Source organism: Manis javanica, chromosome 2 (genome assembly GCF_040802235.1).
Source record: "Manis javanica isolate MJ-LG chromosome 2, MJ_LKY, whole genome shotgun sequence".
Taxonomy (NCBI): Eukaryota; Metazoa; Chordata; class Mammalia; order Pholidota; family Manidae; genus Manis; species Manis javanica.
The window spans coordinates 9,687,675-9,710,271 of record NC_133157.1 but is presented as its reverse complement, the minus strand read 5'-3'; the positions used below and the strand labels follow the sequence as shown (position 1 = coordinate 9,710,271).

Genomic DNA, 22,597 nt, shown 5'->3' with positions numbered 1-22,597 from the left:
GACTTCTACTTCTGGCCGAGATACAGCAACAAGGACCAGATTTACTCTCCTACATTAAACAATCAAAAGCAAGCAGAAAAAAATATGTAAATAATGGTTTTCAAGGCACTGTATATCAGGCAACAAAGAACAGTGATCTCTGAGGACAAAAGAAATAAGTCCTACAATTGTACCTGCTCACTGCCTTGAGCCCACCAGATATTCTAAGTTGAAATGATGGAGCTGAACATCCAGGGAGACCAAGGCAGCTGGAGTTCACAGAATGGTGGGATACTGTAGAGAAAAAGCGTAACAGAGAAAAACGCTGGAGATCTGTCAAATATCCCAGCCAATATTCATCAGCCCATGCTTGGAAGAAGATGACCAAACACAAAGGAAAGAATCATCCAAGAGGATTAGTGGGACAGTTCCTGGAACCTACACAGGGCCAACAACAGTGCCTGTTCCTACCAGCCAGACTTGGAGGCTCCCAGGTAGGGTATTCTGCAGGTTCTTGCCCCAGCAGGAGAGACTGAGAAGCCTTAGTGATGACAGCTGTAAATGCTGCTCTGGTCCCCATGCAACAAAGCTTAAAGCCAATGTCATTCAACACCCAAAAGAATCAAAATATTTACAAATAATTTAACTGCATCCCAGTAAAAATCCAGAAATTTGTACGAAAGAAAACAAAAGAATCAAACAAAACAAACGCCAGTCCCTCTACAATGTCTGCCACCCACTCAAAGATTACCAGGCTTCCAAAGAAACAAAAGATGACCAGCAATGATGAGAAAAATCAGCCAATCAAAACCAACACAGAACTGATATTAGAACAGTTATCATAACTATAGGGGTAAGCAATCTTTCTCTGTAAAGGGCCAGACAGTAAACATTTTTGCTTTATAAGCCATACAGTCTCTGTCACAACTACTGAACTCTACTGTTGGACAAAAGTCTTGAACAGACTTGTTACATGACAAACAGGATATATAAATAATAACTAAATATATATGAAGGCCTCTGACTTCATAAATCATCAGAGGAATATAAATACCACACAATACTCCATTAGCAGCAAGTACACCCAGTGCCCAATCTTGATTCTTAATACCATTCACCAATAAAAGGAAACAGGGCTCCTTGGAGAAATGTCTGATTCATGACTGAGGCAAGAAATAGACAAGATGAGCCTGCAGCATCGTGTAGTGCCAGAAAGTAAGCAAGTGGTCCAAAAAAAATTTTTTTTAACCTATAATGGTAGGAGTATGTCAAAGGGACAGAGCAGCCAATTGAAGAGCTCCCAAAAGCCAAGCTGGAACAGTTTCAGCAACAAAAATCAAAGTATTTTTGGATTATAATCCCCTGCCCCTCCCAAGTATTTATAAATCCAATTACATAAATAAATGATTGAATAAACAGACAAATAAATAAATTGGGGGGGAATAGATGAATCTCCTATGAATAAGAGTTTAAAATAATTGATGTATTCTGTACTCCACACAAGGAAGTGGAGCATAACATAGTGACTTCCTATCAAAGCAGACAGCACGAAAAAAGGAAATAAAGAAGTAACTTTATAGTGAAGAAATCTGACAAACATTGCCTCAGCTAGGTGATCAAGGTTAACATCAATCATGATAACTCAAGTGGACAGCACTAGCCTTGATTCCAAGAGAATAGCATTTTACCTCTGTGGTCTTCCCAAATGAAAGACTCATTAAAAAATACTTGACGAATAATCCACAACACCATCAAGGTCATCAAAAATAAGAATGGTCTGAGAAACTGTCACTGTTAAGAGACTTCTCAGGAAAACTGATGTAACATGGTATCTGTGTGGAACAGAAATAGGACATTAGGTAAAAACTAAAGAAAGCATAATAAACTGTAGACTTTAATAGTTTCTTTTTAAAATAGAACATACACCTTTTTTCCTCTGATCTCTTAAGTGTATATACTCACTATAAAAGAAATATGGCAAATCCAGAAAGTATTAAAAAAATTAATAAAATTCAACTCCCTGGAGGTAACCATGATTAATATCCCAAGGTTGTGATTTCCAAACTTTGCGCTCAGGCACCACAACGCACCACAGCAAATTCACAAGGATGCGGCAGATATTTTAAACGTTCAAGGGAAACACACAGTGACATCTGTAGGATACTACACAAACTACAAGCTCTAGGTAGTTCAGTTTTAACATTAAAACATTTTACATTCCTTAAAATAATGTCTTATATTTGTGAAGCTGGGTTTTTTTTAGAGGTTGCTGTCATAAAAAGCAAATACCATGTGAAAATCGTGTAGTAGAGTTATTGGGGTGATGGCATCCAATATGATTCCAAGATTTAGAAGCTGTGAAGTGCCAACACAATTGCAGTTATTTAAGAATGAAATAAAAAATGTATTCTTTTAGAAAAAAATGCATACAGATGGCTTCACTGCTGAATTTTATCAAACATTTAGTGAAGGTCTAATATCCATCCTCCTTAAAGTTTTCCAAAAAGTAGAAGAGGGAATACTTCCAAACTCATTTTATGAGGCCAGCACCACTCTAATACCAAAACCAGGCAAAGACACCACAAAAGAACAATATTACATATCAATATCCCTGATGAACATAGACGCAAAAATCTTCAACAAAATATTAGCAAAATGAATTCAAAAACATACCAAACAGACCATCCACCATGATCAAGTAGGATTTATTCCAGGGATGCAAGGATGGTACCATCAACAAAAAGAAGGACAAAAAACACATGATCATCTCCAGAGATGCTGAAAAAGCATTCAACAAAATTCAACATCCCTTCATGATAAAAACTCTCAACAAAATGGATATAGAGGGCAAGTACCTCAACATGATAAAGGCCATGTATGACAAACACACAGCCAACATCATACTTAACAGCAAGAAGCTGAAAGCCTTTCCTTTAAGATTGGGAACAAGACAAGGATGCCCACTCTCTCCACTTTTATTCAACATAGTTCTGGAGGTCTTTCCCGAGGCAATTAGACAACACAAAGAAATAATGGCATCCAGATTGGTAAAGAAGAAGTTAAACTGTCACTGTTTGCAGATGACATGATACTGTACATAAAAACCCTAAAGAATCCACTCCAAACTACTAGATCTAATATTAGAATTCAGCAAAGTTGCAGGATACAAAATTAATACACAGAAATATGTGGCATTCCTATACACTAAAGATGAACTAGCAGAAAGAGAAATCAGGAAAACAACTCGACTCACAACTGCATCAAAAAGAATAAAATACCTAGGAATAAACCTAACTAAGGAAGTGAAAGACCTGTACTGTGAAAACTACAATACCCTCATGAGAGAAATTAAAGAAGATACCAATAAATGGAAAAACATCCCATGCTCATGGATAGGAAGAATTAATATTGTCAAAATGGCCATCCTGCTTAAAGCAATCTACAGATTCAATGCAATTCCTATCAAAATACCAACAGCATTCTTCAATGAGCTAGAGCAAATAGTTCTAAAATTCATATGGAACCACAAAAGACCCCAAACAACCTACGCAATCCTGAGAAGGAAGAATAAAGCTGGAGGGATTACACTCCCTGACTTCAAGCTCTACTACAAAGCCACAGTAATCAAGACAATTTGGTACTGGCATAAGAAGACCCATAGACCAATGGAACAGACTAGAGAGCCCAGATATAAACCCAAACTTATATAGTCAATTAATATATGATAAAGGACCTATGGACATACAATGGGGCAATGACAGCCTCTTCAACAACTGGTGTTGGCAAAACTGGACAACTACATGCAAGAGAATGAAACTGGATTATTGTTTAACCCCACACACAAAAAGTAAACTCAAAATGGATCAAAGACTAGAATGTAAGTCATGAAACCATAAAACTCTTAGAAGACAACATAGGCAAAAATCTAAATATAAACATGAGCAACTTCTTCCTCAATGCATATCCTCAAACAAGGGAAACAAAAGCAAAAATGAACACATGGGACTACATCAAACTAAAAAGCTTCTGTACAGCAAATGACACCATCAACAGAACAAAAAGGCATACTACAGTATGGGAGAATATATTTGTAAATGACATATCCAACAAGAGGTTAACACCCAAAATATATAAAGAACTCACACGCCTCAACAACCAAAAAGCAAATAACCTAATTAAAAAATGGGTGGAGGATATGCAGAGACAATTCTCCAAAGAAGAAATTTGGATGGCCAAGAGACACATGACCAGATGCTCCAGATCACTAATTATCAGGGAAATGCAAATAAAAACAACAATGAGATATCACCTCACACCAGTTAGGATGGCCAACATCAAAAAGACTAAGAACAACAAATGCTGGTGAGGATGCAGAGAAAGGGGAACCCTCCTACACTGTTGGTGAGAACATAAGCTAGATCAACCATTGTGGAAAGCAATATGGAGGTTCCTCAAAAAACTAAAAATAGAAATACCATTTCACCCAGGAATTCCACTCTGAGGAATTTACCCAAAGAATACAAGTTCTCAGATACAAAAAGACATATGCACCCCTATGTTTATCACAGCACTACTTACAATAGCCAAGATATGGAAGCAACCTAAGTGTCCATCAGTAGATGAATGGATAAAGAAGAGGTGGTACGTACATACAATAGAATACTATTCAGCCATAAGAAAGAAATAAATCCGACCATTTGCAACAACATGGATGGAGCTGGAGGGTACTATGTTCAGTGAAATAAACCAGGTGGAGAAAGACAAGTACCTAATGATTTCCCTTATTTGTGGAGTATAACAACAAAGCAAAACTGAAGGAACAAAACAGCAGCAAAATCACAGACTCCAAGAAGGGACAAGTGGTTACCAAAGGGGAGGGCTGTGGAAGGGCAGGTGGGGAGGAGGGAGAAGGGGATTGAGGGGTATTATGTTTAGTACACATGGTGTGGGGGGGTCATGGGGAAGACAGTGCAGCACAGAGAAGGCATATAGTGACTCTGTGGCATCTTACTACACTGATGGACAGTGACTGCAATGGAGTATGAGCGGGCATCAATAATATGGGTGAATGCAGTAACCACATTGTTTTTCACGTAAAACCTTCATAAGAGTGTATATCTACAGTACCTTAATAAAAAAAAAGGAAAAATAAAATAAAATAAACCCAGAATAAAATGCATAGTAGTATTATTATGTACTTACCACAGTGGTTAAAACTTAAGAATACCAAGTGCTGTCAAGGAGTAGAGAAATTAGAACTCTAACAGAAGTGGCTGATGGTAGTGTAAATTGGTACAACTACTTCAGAAAATGAATGTCAGTATTCAGTTGATGGTGCCCATTGTGTATTATCCAGAAAGTCTTCAGATGTACACTTTAAAGAAACTCTCCCACATATACAGCAGGAGATACTCTTTAAAAATGTTAGTGGCTACATTGTTTCTAACTTAGAAATAATTCAATTACTCAGGAGAATAGATACATCATGACATAGTCATATAACTAAATGCTATTTAACAGTGAAAAAAATGGGACACATTCCTGTGCCTCAACATAAATGAATCTCAAACTTCTAATGTTCAATGAATGAAGCAAACTGAAAAGAATACATGCAGTACAATTTCATGCATACAACAAATCTAAAAATGAACAATGTATTTACAGTTACATTCATATATAATGTAAAACCATGAAAAAAATTCAAGAGAATGAAAACAATTTCAAAGTAGTGCTTTCCTTGGATAAGGAAAGGAAGGAAGTGAATGCCGTAGGAGAGGCAAATGAGGAACTTCCAAGGTACTGATAATGTACTATATTAATTCTACACTTGGCCAGTAGGAACAAAGATGTTCATTTTATTATTGTTCTTTAAAGTATGCGTATGTCATATCTGCTTTTTGGTTTACATGTTAGATTTCATCTTTAAATAATTAAACTAGTCAACAAAATATTTATTGAACACCTACTGTGTTCCAGATATTTTTTGTGCTTTTCAACCAAAGAAACATCCCTGCCCTCACAGAGCTTATATTCTAGCACAGGAAGAAGACAGAAAGCGAAACCCAAAGTGCATGAATTTAAATATATGTTATTTTATATTATATTTATTACTTTTTAATTATTCTTTTTATATTTATATCACACTTATTTTATTATTATATTTACTTTAAAAATTAAAAGCAGAGAATGGGATATCAGGAATATCAGGCAGCTTTTAATATGAAATACTAAACTTGAGGTGTTTGAAATTTTTACTACAAATAAAACTCTTCGATTTTTACTAGTTTATAAGAAACTAAGAAAAATCTAAGTGGTGAAACCATTAACAGTATATTAAAAGAAAATCATTTCTGCTTTCAGTATCTTGAAAATAACAAGCAGATTATCCATTAATAGTCTTCAGAATAAAAAAATGCTTAGCGTATCTAAATGTTTTAGAGTATCTATTGAACAAACGATTGCTCATGAACTGTCTAAATTATCCCATTTTCTGAGCTTGCATTTTCCATAAAGTAAAAATTTAAAGAGATCTATGAAAATGAATGGCTGAACTCTCATTTGCCCTTTAATTATATTGTGTTTATCTCTTCACCTACAATATGAAAGAAAGAAAAATCTGAGACCTTCAGGAATACCAATCTGATTGAATCAAAGACTACATTCCTGCACCTGAAGAGGTTTTTTACTCAATAACATTTCAAATCATCTAGTCTCAAATGTGAAGTTTGTTAGTTCTCCAGCAAAATTAAGTAACATCACTTATATTTCTGCCTCTAATCTTTATCTAAGAGACCTGCAATAGCATGCATGCACTGTCTAGGAACAGAATTCTTTTCATTGTTACTGGTCTTTACTTTCTTTGATACTTAAAAAGGCACTAGGTAACCCAGAACAACTACTTTTACCTAATACCGAAGCATGGAGAGGAGCATCTGATAAAACTACACTATCTCAATGACAGAAATTGGTGAAAATAGAATATAATGGTTTTAGAAGCTTGAGGAAGTTTGAAACATTTGAAACCAGAGGATATCCACATCAAGAACTGTTTTTATTTCATTTATGGGACCTTAAAAAAATTTCATCAGAAATTATCCCCTCCGAAGTTGGAAAAAAATTTCCCATGTCACTATTTTAGTCTGTAATCACAAAATTTTGTGCAGCCAGACAAAAATTGTGTTCTGTCTTGACTGTGCCACTTCCTAGCAGTTACTTGGGATAAAGCACTTAACTTCCCTGAGTCTCAGTTTCTCTATTTGTAGATGGGAATAATATAATCTGTCTTCTAATGAAGCAACAAATACAAACCTTATCTGTTAATAAGCACCAGCCCTGGGAATTAAGTTATCCTCCCTTGCTCCCCTTCTTCCAATTAGTTCATTTACTCGACTCTAATAACCCTGAACACTAAACGATTAAAAATTGCTAAAAACACAATGAACTAAACATTTAAGACCTATGTATTTTATTGCATGTAAAGTACTGATCAATAAATTGAAAGAGCTTGTTAAAAAACATACCCGTGATGACAGGTAATATATTTGAGACATGACAGCTCAATCTATTAGTAAATGCTGGTCATTTTCAAGAAGTCTAAAACCCAGCACCAGCTCACCCCAACTCTGGTTTTGAAATTTCTCTATTAACCTTCTCACTAACCCTTTTTTCCAAAGAGGTCATTCTGGCCTTCACCTCTTAAGTGAACCTTTAAACCTTGAAAAATCTAAAACATGTTTCTTAATTCCTTAATCCCTTCAGACTTCCCAACACCCCTTTGTCCCTAACTTCTCAGGAGCATTTCCTCCATCATTTCAGATTACAACCTTCCCCTCTCTAGTCTAAAAACAGTAGTAGTGATTAGCAGTAGCAATCAACAGTCAACATCTTATGACACCACCATCTAAACACTTTATATGAATATTTCATAGAATGTTCACAACAACCCTATGAAGGAGATTCTGTTTCATGGATGAAGACACTGAGTTAAAAACAGGGGACACACCTGGCCTGAATCATTCCAGTCACTGCTTGTTATTAACATGCTGTGGGTAAAACTGTAACATTTCCAGAGTATCTCGCCTGGCTTTAGTACATCTGCATATCAACAGGCGTTCAGGGGTGGAAAGAAGTATGGCTTTAATGCATTTGCATTATTCCTCAGGGGTGGAGAGAAGTATGGCTTTAATGCATTTGCATCATTCCTCAGGGGTGGAGAGAAGTTCATCCCCATATCAATGGGTAATTACCTAGGCAAGGAGGGCTTATCTGTACCTGAGAGGTGAGGGGAGAGCCTGTTTTGCTTCTGCTGGAGCAGGAAAGAGAGAAGGGCCTGGACTGCAGTTTGTAAGCAATAAAGGACTTAAAACTATTTATTCCTGTGACTGATTTCGGTTTTAGAGGTATTTTGCCCCGGGATTTCCTCTCCCCAGACATACATCTGGCAGTAGTCGACAGGATTCCTCTGAACCCGAAATCTGTCATAATGGGTGTGACCTTTGGGAGCAGAATACAAAGGGAATGTTGGAGAAAAGATGAATGACACCCAAGGCTAGGCTGATGTATTTATTAGTCAGGGTTCTCCTGAGAAAAAGAACCAACACAACGTGTGTGTGTGTGTGTGTGCGCGCGCGCGCGCGCACATGTGTGCAGACAGACAATAAGGAACTGACTTATACAGTTACAGGGGCTAGGAAGTCCCCAGATCTGCAGTCAACAAGCTGGAGACCCAGAAGAGATGATGGTGTGGTTCCAGTTGGAGCGTGAAGGCTTGAGAACCAAGAGAGCTGGCGGCGTAAATTCCAGTCTGAGAGCCAGCAGGCTTGAGACCCAAGAAGAGCAAAATTTCAGCTCGAGTCCAAAGGCAGGAAAGACCAATATCCCAACTTAAGCTATCAGGCAGGAGGCATTCTCTCTAACTCAGCTTTTTTTTCATTTCAGATCATCAACAGATAAGATGTGGGGTCAGCCCACACTGGGGACAGCAATCTGTTTTACTCAGTCTACCAACTCAGTTGTTACTCTCATCTGGAAACACCCTTGCACACACCAGAATGTTTGACCAAATACTCTGAGGCCCAAGTAAGCCGACATGTAAAATTAACCATCAGAGTGTACTTCATCCTGATTTGCCCACTCTTCGCATTCAAGAAAGGGTTGAAAAAGAGAGACTGAGCCCTTTGGGTACAATGGAACTAGTGCTGCAAGAAAAGAGGCTTTCCCTACCAAAAAAAAAAATCACAGGCTCACATAACTCAGCCCTTGTTAAGCTAGGCTAATAAATCAAGCTGTTGGCCAGGGCTGTAGTCATCTCAAGGCTCAACTAACATAGGTTCCCCTTCCAAGCTCACTCTCATGCAGTTGCTGGCTTCTTACCATGTGGCCCTCCCCATAGGCTGCCTGAGTGTCTTCACAGCATGGCAGCTGGTTCCCCTCTCTCCAGGGCTGCCTTACATCATGGCAACCAGCCTCCCTCAGAGCAAGTGATTCAAGAAAGAGAGAGTGAAAGAATCCACCCAAGACAGAAGCTGGAGTCTCCATATAACCTGATCTGAGAAGTGACATCTCATCACTTCTGCACTATTCCATTCATTTAGACCAGAACACATTCATGAGGTGAATTAGCTTCATCTTAAAAAAAAAAAGAGAGAAAGAGAATCAAAGAATTTGTAGACAGATCTTTAAAGCCACCCCAGGGACTAAAAAAATTACTGAAAGGAAAAAATGTAGCTGGGTAAGTTATTAAGACATCATTGGATGTTTTATTCTCACTGTATTCCCCAACCTCCAAGAAGACAGTCCTTACCTCAGGGGAGGTTTGTGTTTGTTTTCTGAAAATGTTAACTCCCTGAGGAGATAATGCTGAGGGAAGAACAAGAAAAATAGTGTCTTTGAAGGAAGAAAGGTAGAAACAAAAAGGGTGTGATTTATCTGGAAAGGGGAGGGAGTTCTTTGGGACCCTCAAAAAGAGGAGGCTTGCAATCCCACTTCCTAGCAGTGCCCTGGATAAATGACAAGTGCTAGGGAAATGGGTGTGCCCATGCCTGGCAAAACTTCATGTGCTGTATTTCCTATTGGGAATATTCCTTCATATTCCCAATGAAGTTGGCCATACTATTAGAGTCACTGAACATCAAGGAGGTTCATCAATGTGGTTATCAGTCACAGCCATAACGGACTGAAAATGAACCTGCCACCCTTCTACTGGTTCTTTGTAAGTCTCTCAGGTTCTTCCCATCCTGAGGAGGAGTAGATGCCCATTCTTAATCACTGACATTGACTTTTTCATCAGTTTGGCAGAATTGGGAGTGAGGGACTGTCCCTTGAAGGTTGGATCTAATTTCATTTGAAGGAATTAAAGTATTTTAACATTTCTTGGTTGCCTGATTTGTGAAATAAGATTCATACTTACTGTGCAGTCACTTGATTTATTTAACTTATGGATATCTTTTTTAACTCATTAATCTTGGTGGTTTACAAAAAATGTCCCAAACAAATTGCTCCATCAAAACATTAAGACTTTTCCATCAGTAATATATTACCTCCAAATTTTTCCAGGCTATACTCTCCTAATGTATAGAATATTAAGCAATGTTATATATCCTGTGTATCTGCCTGGGTTCCCATCCACCCAGAAAAATCCTGGCCTTGTAGGGAAGTCATCTATTTAGGTTTGGGATCCACAATTTCCATCAAGAAGAAAAAGTTCATTCTACCACCTGGTCATTTTATCTCTCAACTGATTCAGCCATAATCAGCACTACAGATTACCTATATTTCAAGATCTTAACCTAAAATATAACTCCCAACTATGTGCTACTCAACTTTTATCAAAAACCTAAATTTTAAAAATCACACAAATGGAGGATTATTGAAGAACACAGTCTATAACACATTATTCTAGACTTGCTACTTTCAAAATGACTTTTATCATATCATCCTATCTTTCAACAGAATCTCAGGATATAAAACAGCTAGTTAGAAGCAGAGTGGTGCTAGAAGAAATAGGTCTCCTTGGAGAATGGCCAATTCTAGATCTGAGCAGAAAACAGACAAGATGGGCCTGGAATACCTTTCCCAACCAGGAAGCAAGGAAGCTATCAGTCTACTGGAGTCATGTCAGAAGGACCCAAGTGCCAATTTAAAGAGGCTTCCACTGGGCAAAGTTAGGTCAATATGAACATCAATAAGAAAAATAATCCTAACAGACTGAAATTCACCAAATACATTTAAATCCATGGGTTGATAATATGATTAATGAAAAAGAAAGGTAGCCAGATACCTTTGGAGCATGTTAGGAAACCAACTCATTGAAATCTGGCTTAAAAAGGGGTCTGGGGCATCTATCTTGCTTTTCCTTTTACAAACTATTCCTTAGGAAAATCAAATAGTGAAGGGAAGGAGAACAGATCAGTTTCAGGGGGCAGAGGGATGCACTGAGGATGTGACTGCTACAGAACAGCACAAATGAGTTTTTTAGGGTGATGGAAATGTTCTGTAATCTTATTGCAGGGGTGGCTATACAAATCTACATGCATGTGTTCAAATGTCATGGAAGTGAACATTCCAAAAACTGAATGTGCAGTATCATTGTATATTAATTTCAAAAATGAAATTAAAAAAATTTTAAGTCAACAAGGGATAAAGGAATGAGAGTTAAGACCGTTTTATCATCTGTAACTGCAAATGAAATTATAAATAGAGACACTGATTACTATGGGTTCCTAACATCAAAAAAAGAGAGGTCTTGATGAAGTACACACCATTCCTATGAAGTATTTTTTCTGAAAAATTAAAAAATTAAATCTGAATCTCATCAAGTTTCTAGAACTAGTTCTAACTACCAATTGATAAAGACACACAGTGAATACAGAAACATGGTAAGTGGTACCATGGAGAAAGAGTCAGCAACATTCAGGCTGTGGAAAAACCAGTCGGTGGCTGCCAATTGGTCAGTGGGAACAGAAGGGGATTTTGGGGAGTAACAGAACTGTTCTCTATTATGACTACAGTGATGGTTACACAGCTGTATGCATTTGTCAAAATCCACAGAACAATATAGGTGAATTTTATTGCATAGAGTTATACCTCAGTTTTTTAGAAAACTAAAAATTCAGATTGTGGGAAACTAATAATGAATGTGCTTTCTTCAACAAACAGCAAGGAGAAAAAAGACAGAGTGGGAAACCTATGGAATATCAAACATTTAAGATCTAATCAACAAATTGCAACTTATGAACCTTATCTAGATCCTGATTTGAACACATATTCTTAAAATAATCAGCAACTGGAAATCTGAACACTGATGAGATATTTGATATTAAGGGAATACTGTTAATTTTTAAGTTATTGTTAACTGCATCATGGTTATGTGTTTTAAAAGACCTCTTATCTTTCAACAGTATTAAAACATTTACAAATTAATGATATGTATGGAATATACTTCAGGTGGAGTGGGGGAATACATCATCAAATAGGATTGAGATAACTGTTGAAGCTGGGGATGAACAACTCAGGTTCATTGCAGTATTCTAAATTTGTATTTGAAATTTCCCATATTAAAAATATATATACATACATAAAATTAGAAGTGGAACCTTAAAAGCCAGCCTGCTTAGCCTTCTTCTAGCAACTCCTGGCATCCCACTCTCTGGGAACCCTTGAATAGTCCCAAGGAAACTTTGGGCTCTTTTTGAAATCGTTGAAAATCACAGCTTGAGCTTATCTAGGTTTTATTCTTGAATGAAATTGATCTTGAATACCATGAAATTGCTGAATACTTCGACCATATTATCTTGGGCCCCTGTAGAATCTGCTTTCACAGAACTGAATTTTGGCATTACGTCCCAGGTTTTCACTGACACCGGCTATAAGAACGGCTCTACCCAAACCACTGCATTTCTGTAGGAATGCTGCTGAGGCAAACACTGTCACAAAGAAGCTGTTACATAGAGGATATTCCTGAGTTCAGTGTAAACTCAAAAATGTTCATCTAGTTGTCCAGATAACTACCTCCAGAATCTCAGTTTTCATCAAAGAGTACAGAGATCTATCTCCCAGAGACAAATACTACTTGTTTGAATACTACGTACATGTAACATGCTACCCCTTCTACGCGTAACACTCAAGATGATCTCCCTAGTTATTTCATTTATTTTCATGATTCCATTACTAAGTGTTTGCTGAGGACTTTTAAAAATGTATCTCAAGCCTAATCTCTCTTCTCAGTCCAGACCCATGTTTTCACCTTACTGGCTATGAAATTATGAGATGGTACACTGAAGAACTTAATACTCCATATAGCCAAAATAAACTCATATTCTTACCCTTCCAAACTTGTTCCTGTATCTGCTGTTTCAGTTAACAGCACTCCCATCCAACCTATTATTCAAGCTAAAAACGCCTCAAGATATTGTAAAGAAAAGGAAGACTAGGCAAGAATATCTGCAAAACATACACCTAATAAAGAATTTGTTTCTAGAATACATAAAGAATTCTTCTAACTACACGAAACAAACTGATAAAAAGAAAAATGGGCCAAAGATTTGAACAGAAAATTCACAAAAGAAGTTATATAAATGGCAAATACACAAAAACATACTCAACTTCATTAGCCATGAAAGAAAGGCGTATTAAAAACATAGTGATATATAGGGCTATACAACTCCCAAAATAGCAAACAATGGTGATGGTTTCAAGAGTGTATATATATATGTCAAAATGTACTAAATTGTACACTTTAAATATGTGCAACTTATTGTATTGCCAATTATGCCTCAATAAAGTTATTTAAAAGAAAAAGAATGGCAATACCAAGGATTGGCAAGGATATGGAGCAAACGGAATCCCATACATTACTAGTGAGAATGCAAAATGGTACAGCCACCTTGGACAACAGTGGCAATTTCCTAAAAAGCTAAACATACACTTACCATAAGACCCAACAAGTCCACTCCTAGGCATTTACTCAAGAGAAATGAAAACATATGTCTGCACAAAGACTTAATTCAAATGTTCATTAACAGTTGTATACACACTAGCCAAAAACTAGAAACAAGCCAAATGTCCATCATCTGATGAATGGATAAACAAATTGTGGTAAAATCAGACAATGAAATGCTCCACAATAATCCGAAGAAATTAATACAGTTATAAACAATAATATGGATGAATCTCAAAAGCATCAGGCTAAGTGGAAGCTAGACACAAAAAAGCTTTATACTGAATGATTCACTTACATGAAATTCTAGAAAAGGCAAAACTGTAGTGATAGGGAAAAAAAGATCAGTGGTGGCCAGAACTATGACTGCAAAGGAACATGAATAAATGTGTACTTTGGCGGGGCGGGTGCCGCAGGGGGGCAGGGGTTGGTGGTTTGGGGGGAGGGCATGAGGAGAGGACAGCAATAGTGATATTCTATACCATAATTACAGTAGGTGGTTACACAACTGAATATATTTGTCAAAACTCATCAAATTATATACTCAAAATTGGTGAGCTTTAGTATATGTAAATAATACCTCAATAATGTTTTTTTTAAAAAGACTAGGAAGATTTAAATTAGTCACAGTAATAGCTATCATTTATGGCATCCATAATGCATGTCAGGTAACTGTCTTATGTACTATACATTCATTATTTCATTGAATCCTTTCAATAAGTCAATCTTTGAATTATCCAAAGAAGAGTTACTGAGTCCCTATTATATGTGAGGCACTGTTCTAGGTGCTAAGAATAAAATAGTAAAGGAAACACACACAAATCTCTGCACTCACACCGTTTATGTTATTAGAGGACAGTAAATCCTGTAAGGTAGGTACTGTCATTACCTGCGTTTTGCAAAAGAGCAAACAGGTTCAGAGATTACATACATTATTTGCCTAAGAACTCAAAAGTTAGTATTTCAAGTAGGTAGGATTCAAACTCTAGTCCAGTCAGCCTCAGCATCATTGACAATTTGAGGTGGATAATTCTTAGAAGTGGGAAGTTGTTCTGTGTATTTCAGGGTACTCAGCAGCATTCCTGGTCTCTATTCACTAGATGCCCCAGTTCTAACAACCAAAAATGTCTCTGTCTGGGTATTGCCAAATACCCCCTAATTGAGAACCACAGCTTGATCTTGAAAAACTGACACCACAGCCCAAGCCCCAAAACAAACACTGTCTTTCCACACCTGACACAGCCTTGGTTCAAGTCCTGAATTCACCTCACCTAAAATCTTGTCATTAGTCAGTCGAATCCAGGCTCTACTTCTGTTATTTTAACAGTTACACTACTGCCTTCTAAACCTTCAGGGCCTATATGAAATAACTGTGGAAACTGCCCTCACTACTGCAGAATTACTATAAACCCTTTGTATATATACAAAGTCATTACACTGACTTATTTTGTGTGTTTGTCTTCTCCACTAATACATAAGCTTTACCTTAGCAGGGGCCATATCTCACTCATCTCTATATCCCTAGTACCCAGAACTAGAAAGCATTTAAATGCAAAATTCAAATATAAGTGAAACAAATTACATTTACCACCAAAATGCCTAGATCCCTTTGCTTTAAACACATCAAAAAAAAAAAAAGCTCCCAAATCATACAGTAAAGCTTTAATCAATATGAATCCTATCTTGTTCCTAAAAGGACCTGAAAGGATTCTTTAACTCATAACCAAAACATTATTAACAGACATACTATAGTCCTCAGAATTTTCCAAAACCACAAAAGATCAAATTTCCTAATCTTAAAACTCTAGTAGTTTATCAGGGGCATTTAATATTATCACATTATTTTGGACCACAAAGCCCCATCCTATACTTACTCCTTCTTGTCACCAATTCATTTATTGATTCAATGTAGTTTTATTGAGCACCCCTCAGTATTAAGGATACAAAGATGAATGAAGACAAAGAAACAGAAGTATTAGTGGGGAAAAAAGACAAAAATAATAATAGTAGTGTATGAAGTGCTTGCTTATCTCAGATTATCTTTGTTTTTCTTCAACTGTCTTATAGTTTGGTCTTTACTACAAATGATCTCAAAAGATCTCAAAAGATCAGCCACTAACTGATACATATCAGAAAGAATGATAACAGCAACTATTCTAAAATAAAAACCATACTTTTGGCGACTGTTTTCCAAACTGTAACAGGACATATAGTATAACAATCAACAACTCTACACAGCAGGCTTGTCTAAGGGCCACTTAAGGCTACATTCAGCAATTAATCCATCTGGAAGTGTTTCATTTGATATTGGCAATCTATATGACCACAATATGCAACTAATAATAACAGCTATAAAACAAATTCCATCTACAAGCATTACATCCTTTCTCTATAATCCATCTATATGTTCTTCATTGGCCGTTTTGACTTCTATTTTTAGAACAATCCCAGAACTGTTTTCTGTCTTGGGCTTGCCTGCAGGACCTCTTTAGAGATGTACTGTGGCCATACATTCAGGTTAAAATCCTAACTTGATCAGGATCTGACCTGAATCAGACATGAAGAACATGTGCCCTCATGATTCTTCCCTGAGAATATAAACTTAAACTCTTGGCTGACTGATATTTACCAAAACATATTCACAGAGAATCACGTAAGAACACATTGATCCGGTAATTTAATCAACTTTTCTAGCTGCTGGAGATAAGCAGAGTCCCTACAGCTTATTCATTCCTCTTCATCCCTGAACCAAGCCCAACTGTCTGTATACCTAAACAACATTCCTTTGTCTCTTGAGAGAATCTTCATTAGAGTTACCTGAACCTGGACTGAGAAGTATTGTAAGAAGCAATCTTAAAAAACTTACTACTACATTTATCATTCAACTTTTTTCTCCACAAAACAGTGTCCCCACTATGAAAACTAGTGAGAGAAAGTTCTCAGATTTAACAGTCAAAAAGAGTTGCGCTTCTCTTGAACAACATGTGCTTGACTTTTCAGACACCATGAATCTGAAAGTTGACCTTTATTTTCTTCTTTACTTTGCTCTAGGAAATTCAGAGCCAAATATGGAGCCCACCTTAAGTAACTGTGAAGACTTTCTAGTCTGTATACAAACTTTGCCACTGGTTTAATTTTATTCTTCCCTCATTTCTTATTTGCTTTAGTATCTTTATTTTTGATCCTTTAGACTGCATTTATTTAGAAATGAGATGAGAAATAAAAGGGTGCTTTTTTAAAATTTAAGTATAGTTGATATACAATCTTATGTTGGTTTCAAGTATACAACACCGTGGTTCAACAGTTACGCATATCATTAAATCCTCACTCTCCACTGGAGCGGTTACTATCTGTCAACACAAGAAGAGGTTACACAATCATTGGCTATATTCTCCATGCTATACTACAATCCCTGTAACCAATTTATGACTGAGAATTTATGTGCCCAACAGGGTGTTTTTTAACCTAAAATATCTATGCACTTCCTGTGTGTCAGGCACTGTACTAAGCAGTCTACAACCTATTAGGGTTGAACCATCATTATTTCATTATATAGATGAGGAAACTCGGACTCAGAGAAGTTTATTAACTTGCATATGATCTTATAACGTGTATTTAACAGGGCTAGGGCTCAAATTAAAATCACTACACCTAGATGTACGATCAATTATCAAGGGAGCAAAAAGATAAAAGTAGAGGAAGGTGAAGTGAAGGAAAGAGTGGGGAGGATGTGACGTTTGCACTAAGTCTTTAAGAAGGGAACTTGCCAAGGAGCAAGGAGAAAGTATTCCAGAAAGAAAGAGAAACCATGTGCAAAATCCCAAAGCAAAGAAAGAACATAAGTTTGGGAATGGCAAACAGAACATAGGGTTACATTGAGTTATTAATTTATCGTGAAGGGTCTACAGAAAGTTAAAAGTCATTAAATACTAGACACTTTATGCCTCAAAAAATAGGCAGAAGTGAAATAAAAGCCTCTTTTTAAAAAGTCTCTTTTTACACTTAGGCTAAAAAGTCTGAATTATGTTCAATAAGGCAATGGGAACCATAGAAGGATTTAAGCAGGAGGATTACAAGACCGACTTGCACAGTGAATGAAGTACAGATCCGAGGTAGGTAACCCAGTCATTACGCTACTCCAAGAGCCTGGCAGTCGGGTAATAAGAGTTAAATAAAGGTAGTCCAAAAGAAATATAATGCAAGCCATATATGTAATTTTTAGTTTTCTAGTAGCTATGCTAGGGGAAAAAAAAGGAAGAATAGTTTAAGTAATACTTTTATTTAATCCAATAGATCTAAAATATCTAAAATATTATTTCACCATGTAATCAGTATAAAGATTAGTAATGAGAAATTTTACACTCATTTTTTATACTAACCCAAAATCTAATACATATTTTATACTTAGAGCATATCTTATTTTAGACAGTAAACTCTCACTGGAAATTTATCTGTATTTAGATTTCATAAGATTTAGAAATGAAAAAGTAGATTCACATACCCAAGTTGTTCCAAACATACTTAAAACATTTTCCAATAAGTGAATCAGCCAAGTATTGGTTTTTGAATTTAATATGTATGTCAAATTAATATGTTATAATTAATAACATTCAGTTCCTCAGTCATGCTAGTCATATTTCAAGTGCTTAGCAACCACATATGGCTACCCTACTGGACAGTTCAAGCCTAAAGAGTGACAAAGGACCTTTGGCTGTTGATATTTCCATCAGTATTTCCTGTCTGTCTACTGTTGAGGTTTTCTGTTTACTGACATTAAAAACTTACCAAATATTAACTATGACAGTAATCCTCCTGGCCACATCTCACTACTGTAGCTTCCTTTCTCTAGAGCCAATGCCTACATCTGTGAAAAAGGCATCTTCCTTATTCCACACAGACTTGCTATGTAGTGACATCAGGAAGGCCGTGAAAAATGTTTGTGGAATGGATATATGCTCTTCTTCATTACTCAAGGAATAATCCACTTGTTTGCAGTCCTTTGTTTCTATTTTCCTGTAGTTCAACTGTTTATTAGACTGTGTACAATAATAAAAGAAAAAGCAGTAATAAAACTTATTTTCAGTTGTATATTTATTAGAGGCATTATAGTATAATGGCTAGGAGCTTCAGCTCTGGAGTCAGACTGCCAGGATTCAAATACTGGTTCTCTCATTTATAGATGTATGAACTTGAGTAAATACTTGGCCTCCCTCTCTGTGTCTCAGTTCCCTCTTCTGCAAAATAGTAATAATGGTACATACTTTCTTGGGGTGCTTCAAGATTATAACACATAACACTTACAAAGTACTTGCAGGTAGTACCAGACACATAGTTGATGACCAATAAACACTTTTAAAGAGAGCTGGTGGAGAAATTGAAATTATGGCTTAAGTAACAATTAGGATTTCTCAATTATCCACATCTTCTTTCCACGTAATTTCAGATACAAAAAAGAAAAAGAAGAGAAAAAAGTGGTACAGGTAGTAGTTAGAAGTCCTCAAAAGAAAGATCTTGCATGTAGCTACATTCATTTAAAAAAAAAAGATAGGTAAATAAGAAATTTCATCTACTGACAGTGCATAAATATGCAGTATGGCATAGGTGTAGTCAAGCAAATGGAAAAATATGAATCAGAGTAGGAAGGCATTTTGCCTTACCTGCTTTTCCGTTTTCGAGGTGGTTTCTCCACTGTGCCAGTCAATCTACAGACCAAACAAATAATATGGTAACTAAAAGTAACATAGAAGCCCACATCTCCGGGCCCAACAGAGCCAGTCAAGAACTCAGTATACCATCCTCGCTAAGCCCATACCTGACCTTCCAAACGCCTTAAGCTCTGCTTTTCCTATTGACCAAGACCCAGCAATCTTGGGAGTCCCTGTTCCCCTAATGTCTGCTGAGCTCAAACCCTGCCCTGCCTCCTGGTCCCTCACTCCGTCCTCAGCTCCTATTCTTCAGAGACCAGCTCCCCAAAACCACCCACCTCCACCTACTCATTGTCTGCCTCGTCACCCCCGAAATCCCCTCCGACCTCCCACTCCCCGTGCTCACACGCTCCCGAGTGTGCGCTGCGCCTCCGAGCCCCGCCCCTCCAGGCCCCGCGCCCCCCGCATTCCGCGGTGCCTCCACGGGGCGCGCGCAATGCCCCTCCCGGCCCAGCGCCCCAGCCTCATCCCTCGGCGCCCCTTCCCTCACACGCCCCTCTCATCCGGCCTTGAGGATGCGATCGGCGCCCAGCCGCTCCCCCACCCTTGGAGCCCCCGAGTTCTCCCCAGACAACCCCGGCCCTTCCAGTCTCGGGGCCCCGAACGCTACACGGCCCCGAGCCGCTGCCCATGGGCCCGCTCCCAAGCCCCCACCCCATCCCTAACCCCGACAGCCACGCCGCCCCCGCCCCACCTGGGGGCCAGGCGACTCCGCGGCTGCTGGGGCTGCCGGGCTCCTCTGACCATCCGGCTCCGGCTCCGCCGCGGGAGCTGCTCCGGCGGCCGCAGGGCTCGCTCGGGAAGCTGAGGCGGCGGAGGCTGGAGTAGGCGGAGAGGCGGGAGGAGGGCGTCGCGCCTCGGCCAGGCTTGCCGCGGGGCCCGCCTCCTCCGCGCCCCTCCTCGACTCCTATTGGCCATAGCTATAGTGTGGCCGCAAGCCTCGCGGCCGATTGGTCGTGCGGGCCGTCACATCCCGCGCACCTAGAGTTTGGTTGAGACTGCAGGTGGCGGCGGAGGTGCCTTAGAGACTGCGAGCTGGGCTAGGGGGGAACCTAAACGCCACCGTGCGCCCGAAACTAGAAACTGCACCTTCAGCGCCAGACACCTGCCGACAGGTTCTGGCTCTGCGTCCTGCATCCCACACACCTGCTGGCGCCCCCCAACACTGCACCGCAGCCGGGACCAACAGCCAAGCACTAGAAATTTCCCAAACTCCTCTGACAGGTGCGACATTGAGGTAAACTCTCCAAACGGAGCTTCACTTTGAACCAACTTGTCTGCGATCCCTGACTCTTTCAGACTGAAATGTCTCGCAGCTCAGATACCCTTCATAGAGAATCCAGCTAGACTGTGAGAGTCTACCAAAATAAACATGGTTTAGATGCTCAGTCCTCTGCAGAAAAGATAATGAGCTCAGCTATCGGCTCCCAACGAAGCAAGGGTTTTTTAAATTACCATGAAAGAAAAGTCAAACTGCAAACAGAATATAACTGAAAGCAGTAAGTCCCCTTTTGAAAGGCCTAGAATTGATCCCTGAGTGTGTGCTACCCATCCTGTGATACTGCAAATGATTGTAAATCCTAAGCCAGTTAATTCTAAAATTTTCTAAATTTCTGCTAAATTTAAATTTTAAATATTGTTGACACACCAAAGCATGAAAGACTACCACTACAAAAGCACAAAAAATTCAGTTGCCTACCCTCTTATACTTCAAAAGGCCATCCTTGAGAAAAACATTGTAAAATTCCTCCTTTAATGTGGTATATATACCCTTCAACCTCTCTACATTCTTTGTGCAGTTTTTGTTTGGTTGATCCATGGCATCTCTTTGGGTCTGGTAGGAGGCATAAAAATTTCTCTTAAATGTGACAGCCTAGAGTAATACACACCAACAGATTGGGGACAAATCTCTCACCGACTTTCACAAATGGTAAAAAAAATGGTACTAGTTTTTCACAGAACTAAACTTACTCGGTGCAAAAAGCTGTCCTTTATTCTAATGGCTTTTTATTTTTTTATCTTTCATGTTAAAAATGACCCTCCTTTGAAATGATGAATTACAGAGGGATTTTTTAATGGCTTTGACAAGGAAAAGAATGTCAAATTTCTGTTTCCCCAAATTAATATTTTATGTAATCCCAAAGTCAAAGAACAACAAACCTTCTCAACCCCAAAGAACAGTATCCACCCTTACCATCACCAAGCCAGAAAGGAGAAAGAACCTCAGAATAATTTGCCAAACAAGACTGGAGGAGATAGTGTAGGAGTCCTGGTGGGAAGATCATCAACTCAGTAGGAAACTAATCTTAAAACATCACTCATTGTGTTTCTTAAAATATGAATTGAAATCCTCTATCTGGTTATTTATAATCAGCTGACACCTCTTTGATACATAGTACTATTAACAGAGCTGCAGCTACTCATCTCTTATGCCCTTCGAAGACGTAGCCTTAAATCCTATCCTCGTGTCATGTCCAAGTCCTAGTAATCTCTGCTTCTGTGCTTTTTGTTGAAGAAATGCACATGCCATCATTCTAGTCCACGTTTAACTCACACATCCTCTTATAAGCCTTCCCCAATTACTCCAACCTACAACAAACATTTCCTTCTCCAAATCTGCTGTACTTCCTTAAGCTACACTATGTCAGCAATTATATATTGCCTTGGATTAATCTTACTTCCCAACTACACTGAATTTGGGCAAATGCTATCTGAGTAAGCCCTCAAAAAACAGCGGTTAGGGGCCAGAGATGGAGTGCTTTATATGTGGTAATTTTAATCCTGAGATCAACCTTGCATTGTATTCTCGTATTTTAAGACATAATTTCAAGATTCAGAGAACACAACTTACTCAAGGTCACGCAGCTACAACCAATATTGCTTGAAATGACTTAAGAGGTACTCTGGTATGCCCTAAAGGGGTTCAAATTCCAGCTCTTCTGTGCACCTTGGGCAAATTACCTAAGCACCCTAAGGC

The 22,597-nt window shown here is 38.3% G+C and overlaps 1 protein-coding gene across 4 annotated transcripts in view; it reads right to left on the bottom strand.

The window, feature by feature from the left end:
- The window catches only part of SCAI (suppressor of cancer cell invasion), a 131,309-nt gene extending 110,797 nt beyond the window's left edge, over positions 1–20,512 (bottom strand). For 2 of the 4 annotated variants that reach the window (XR_005058475.2, XM_073224627.1), the window contains exons 1-2: positions 20,315–20,512; positions 19,573–19,617 (exon numbers count right to left, since the gene is read on the bottom strand). Coding sequence is in view for 2 of the 4 variants with exons in the window: in XM_073224627.1 (XP_073080728.1) it covers positions 19,573–19,617; positions 20,315–20,367 (98 nt within the window). In the remaining 2 variants the exon portion in view is untranslated. Of the gene's footprint in view, positions 1–18,700; positions 18,952–19,572; positions 19,618–20,314 lie in introns of all 4 variants that reach the window. The other 2 variants (XM_073224630.1, XM_037008171.2) reach the window with 2 other exon arrangements.
- Positions 20,513–22,597: the final 2,085 nt, after the last annotated feature.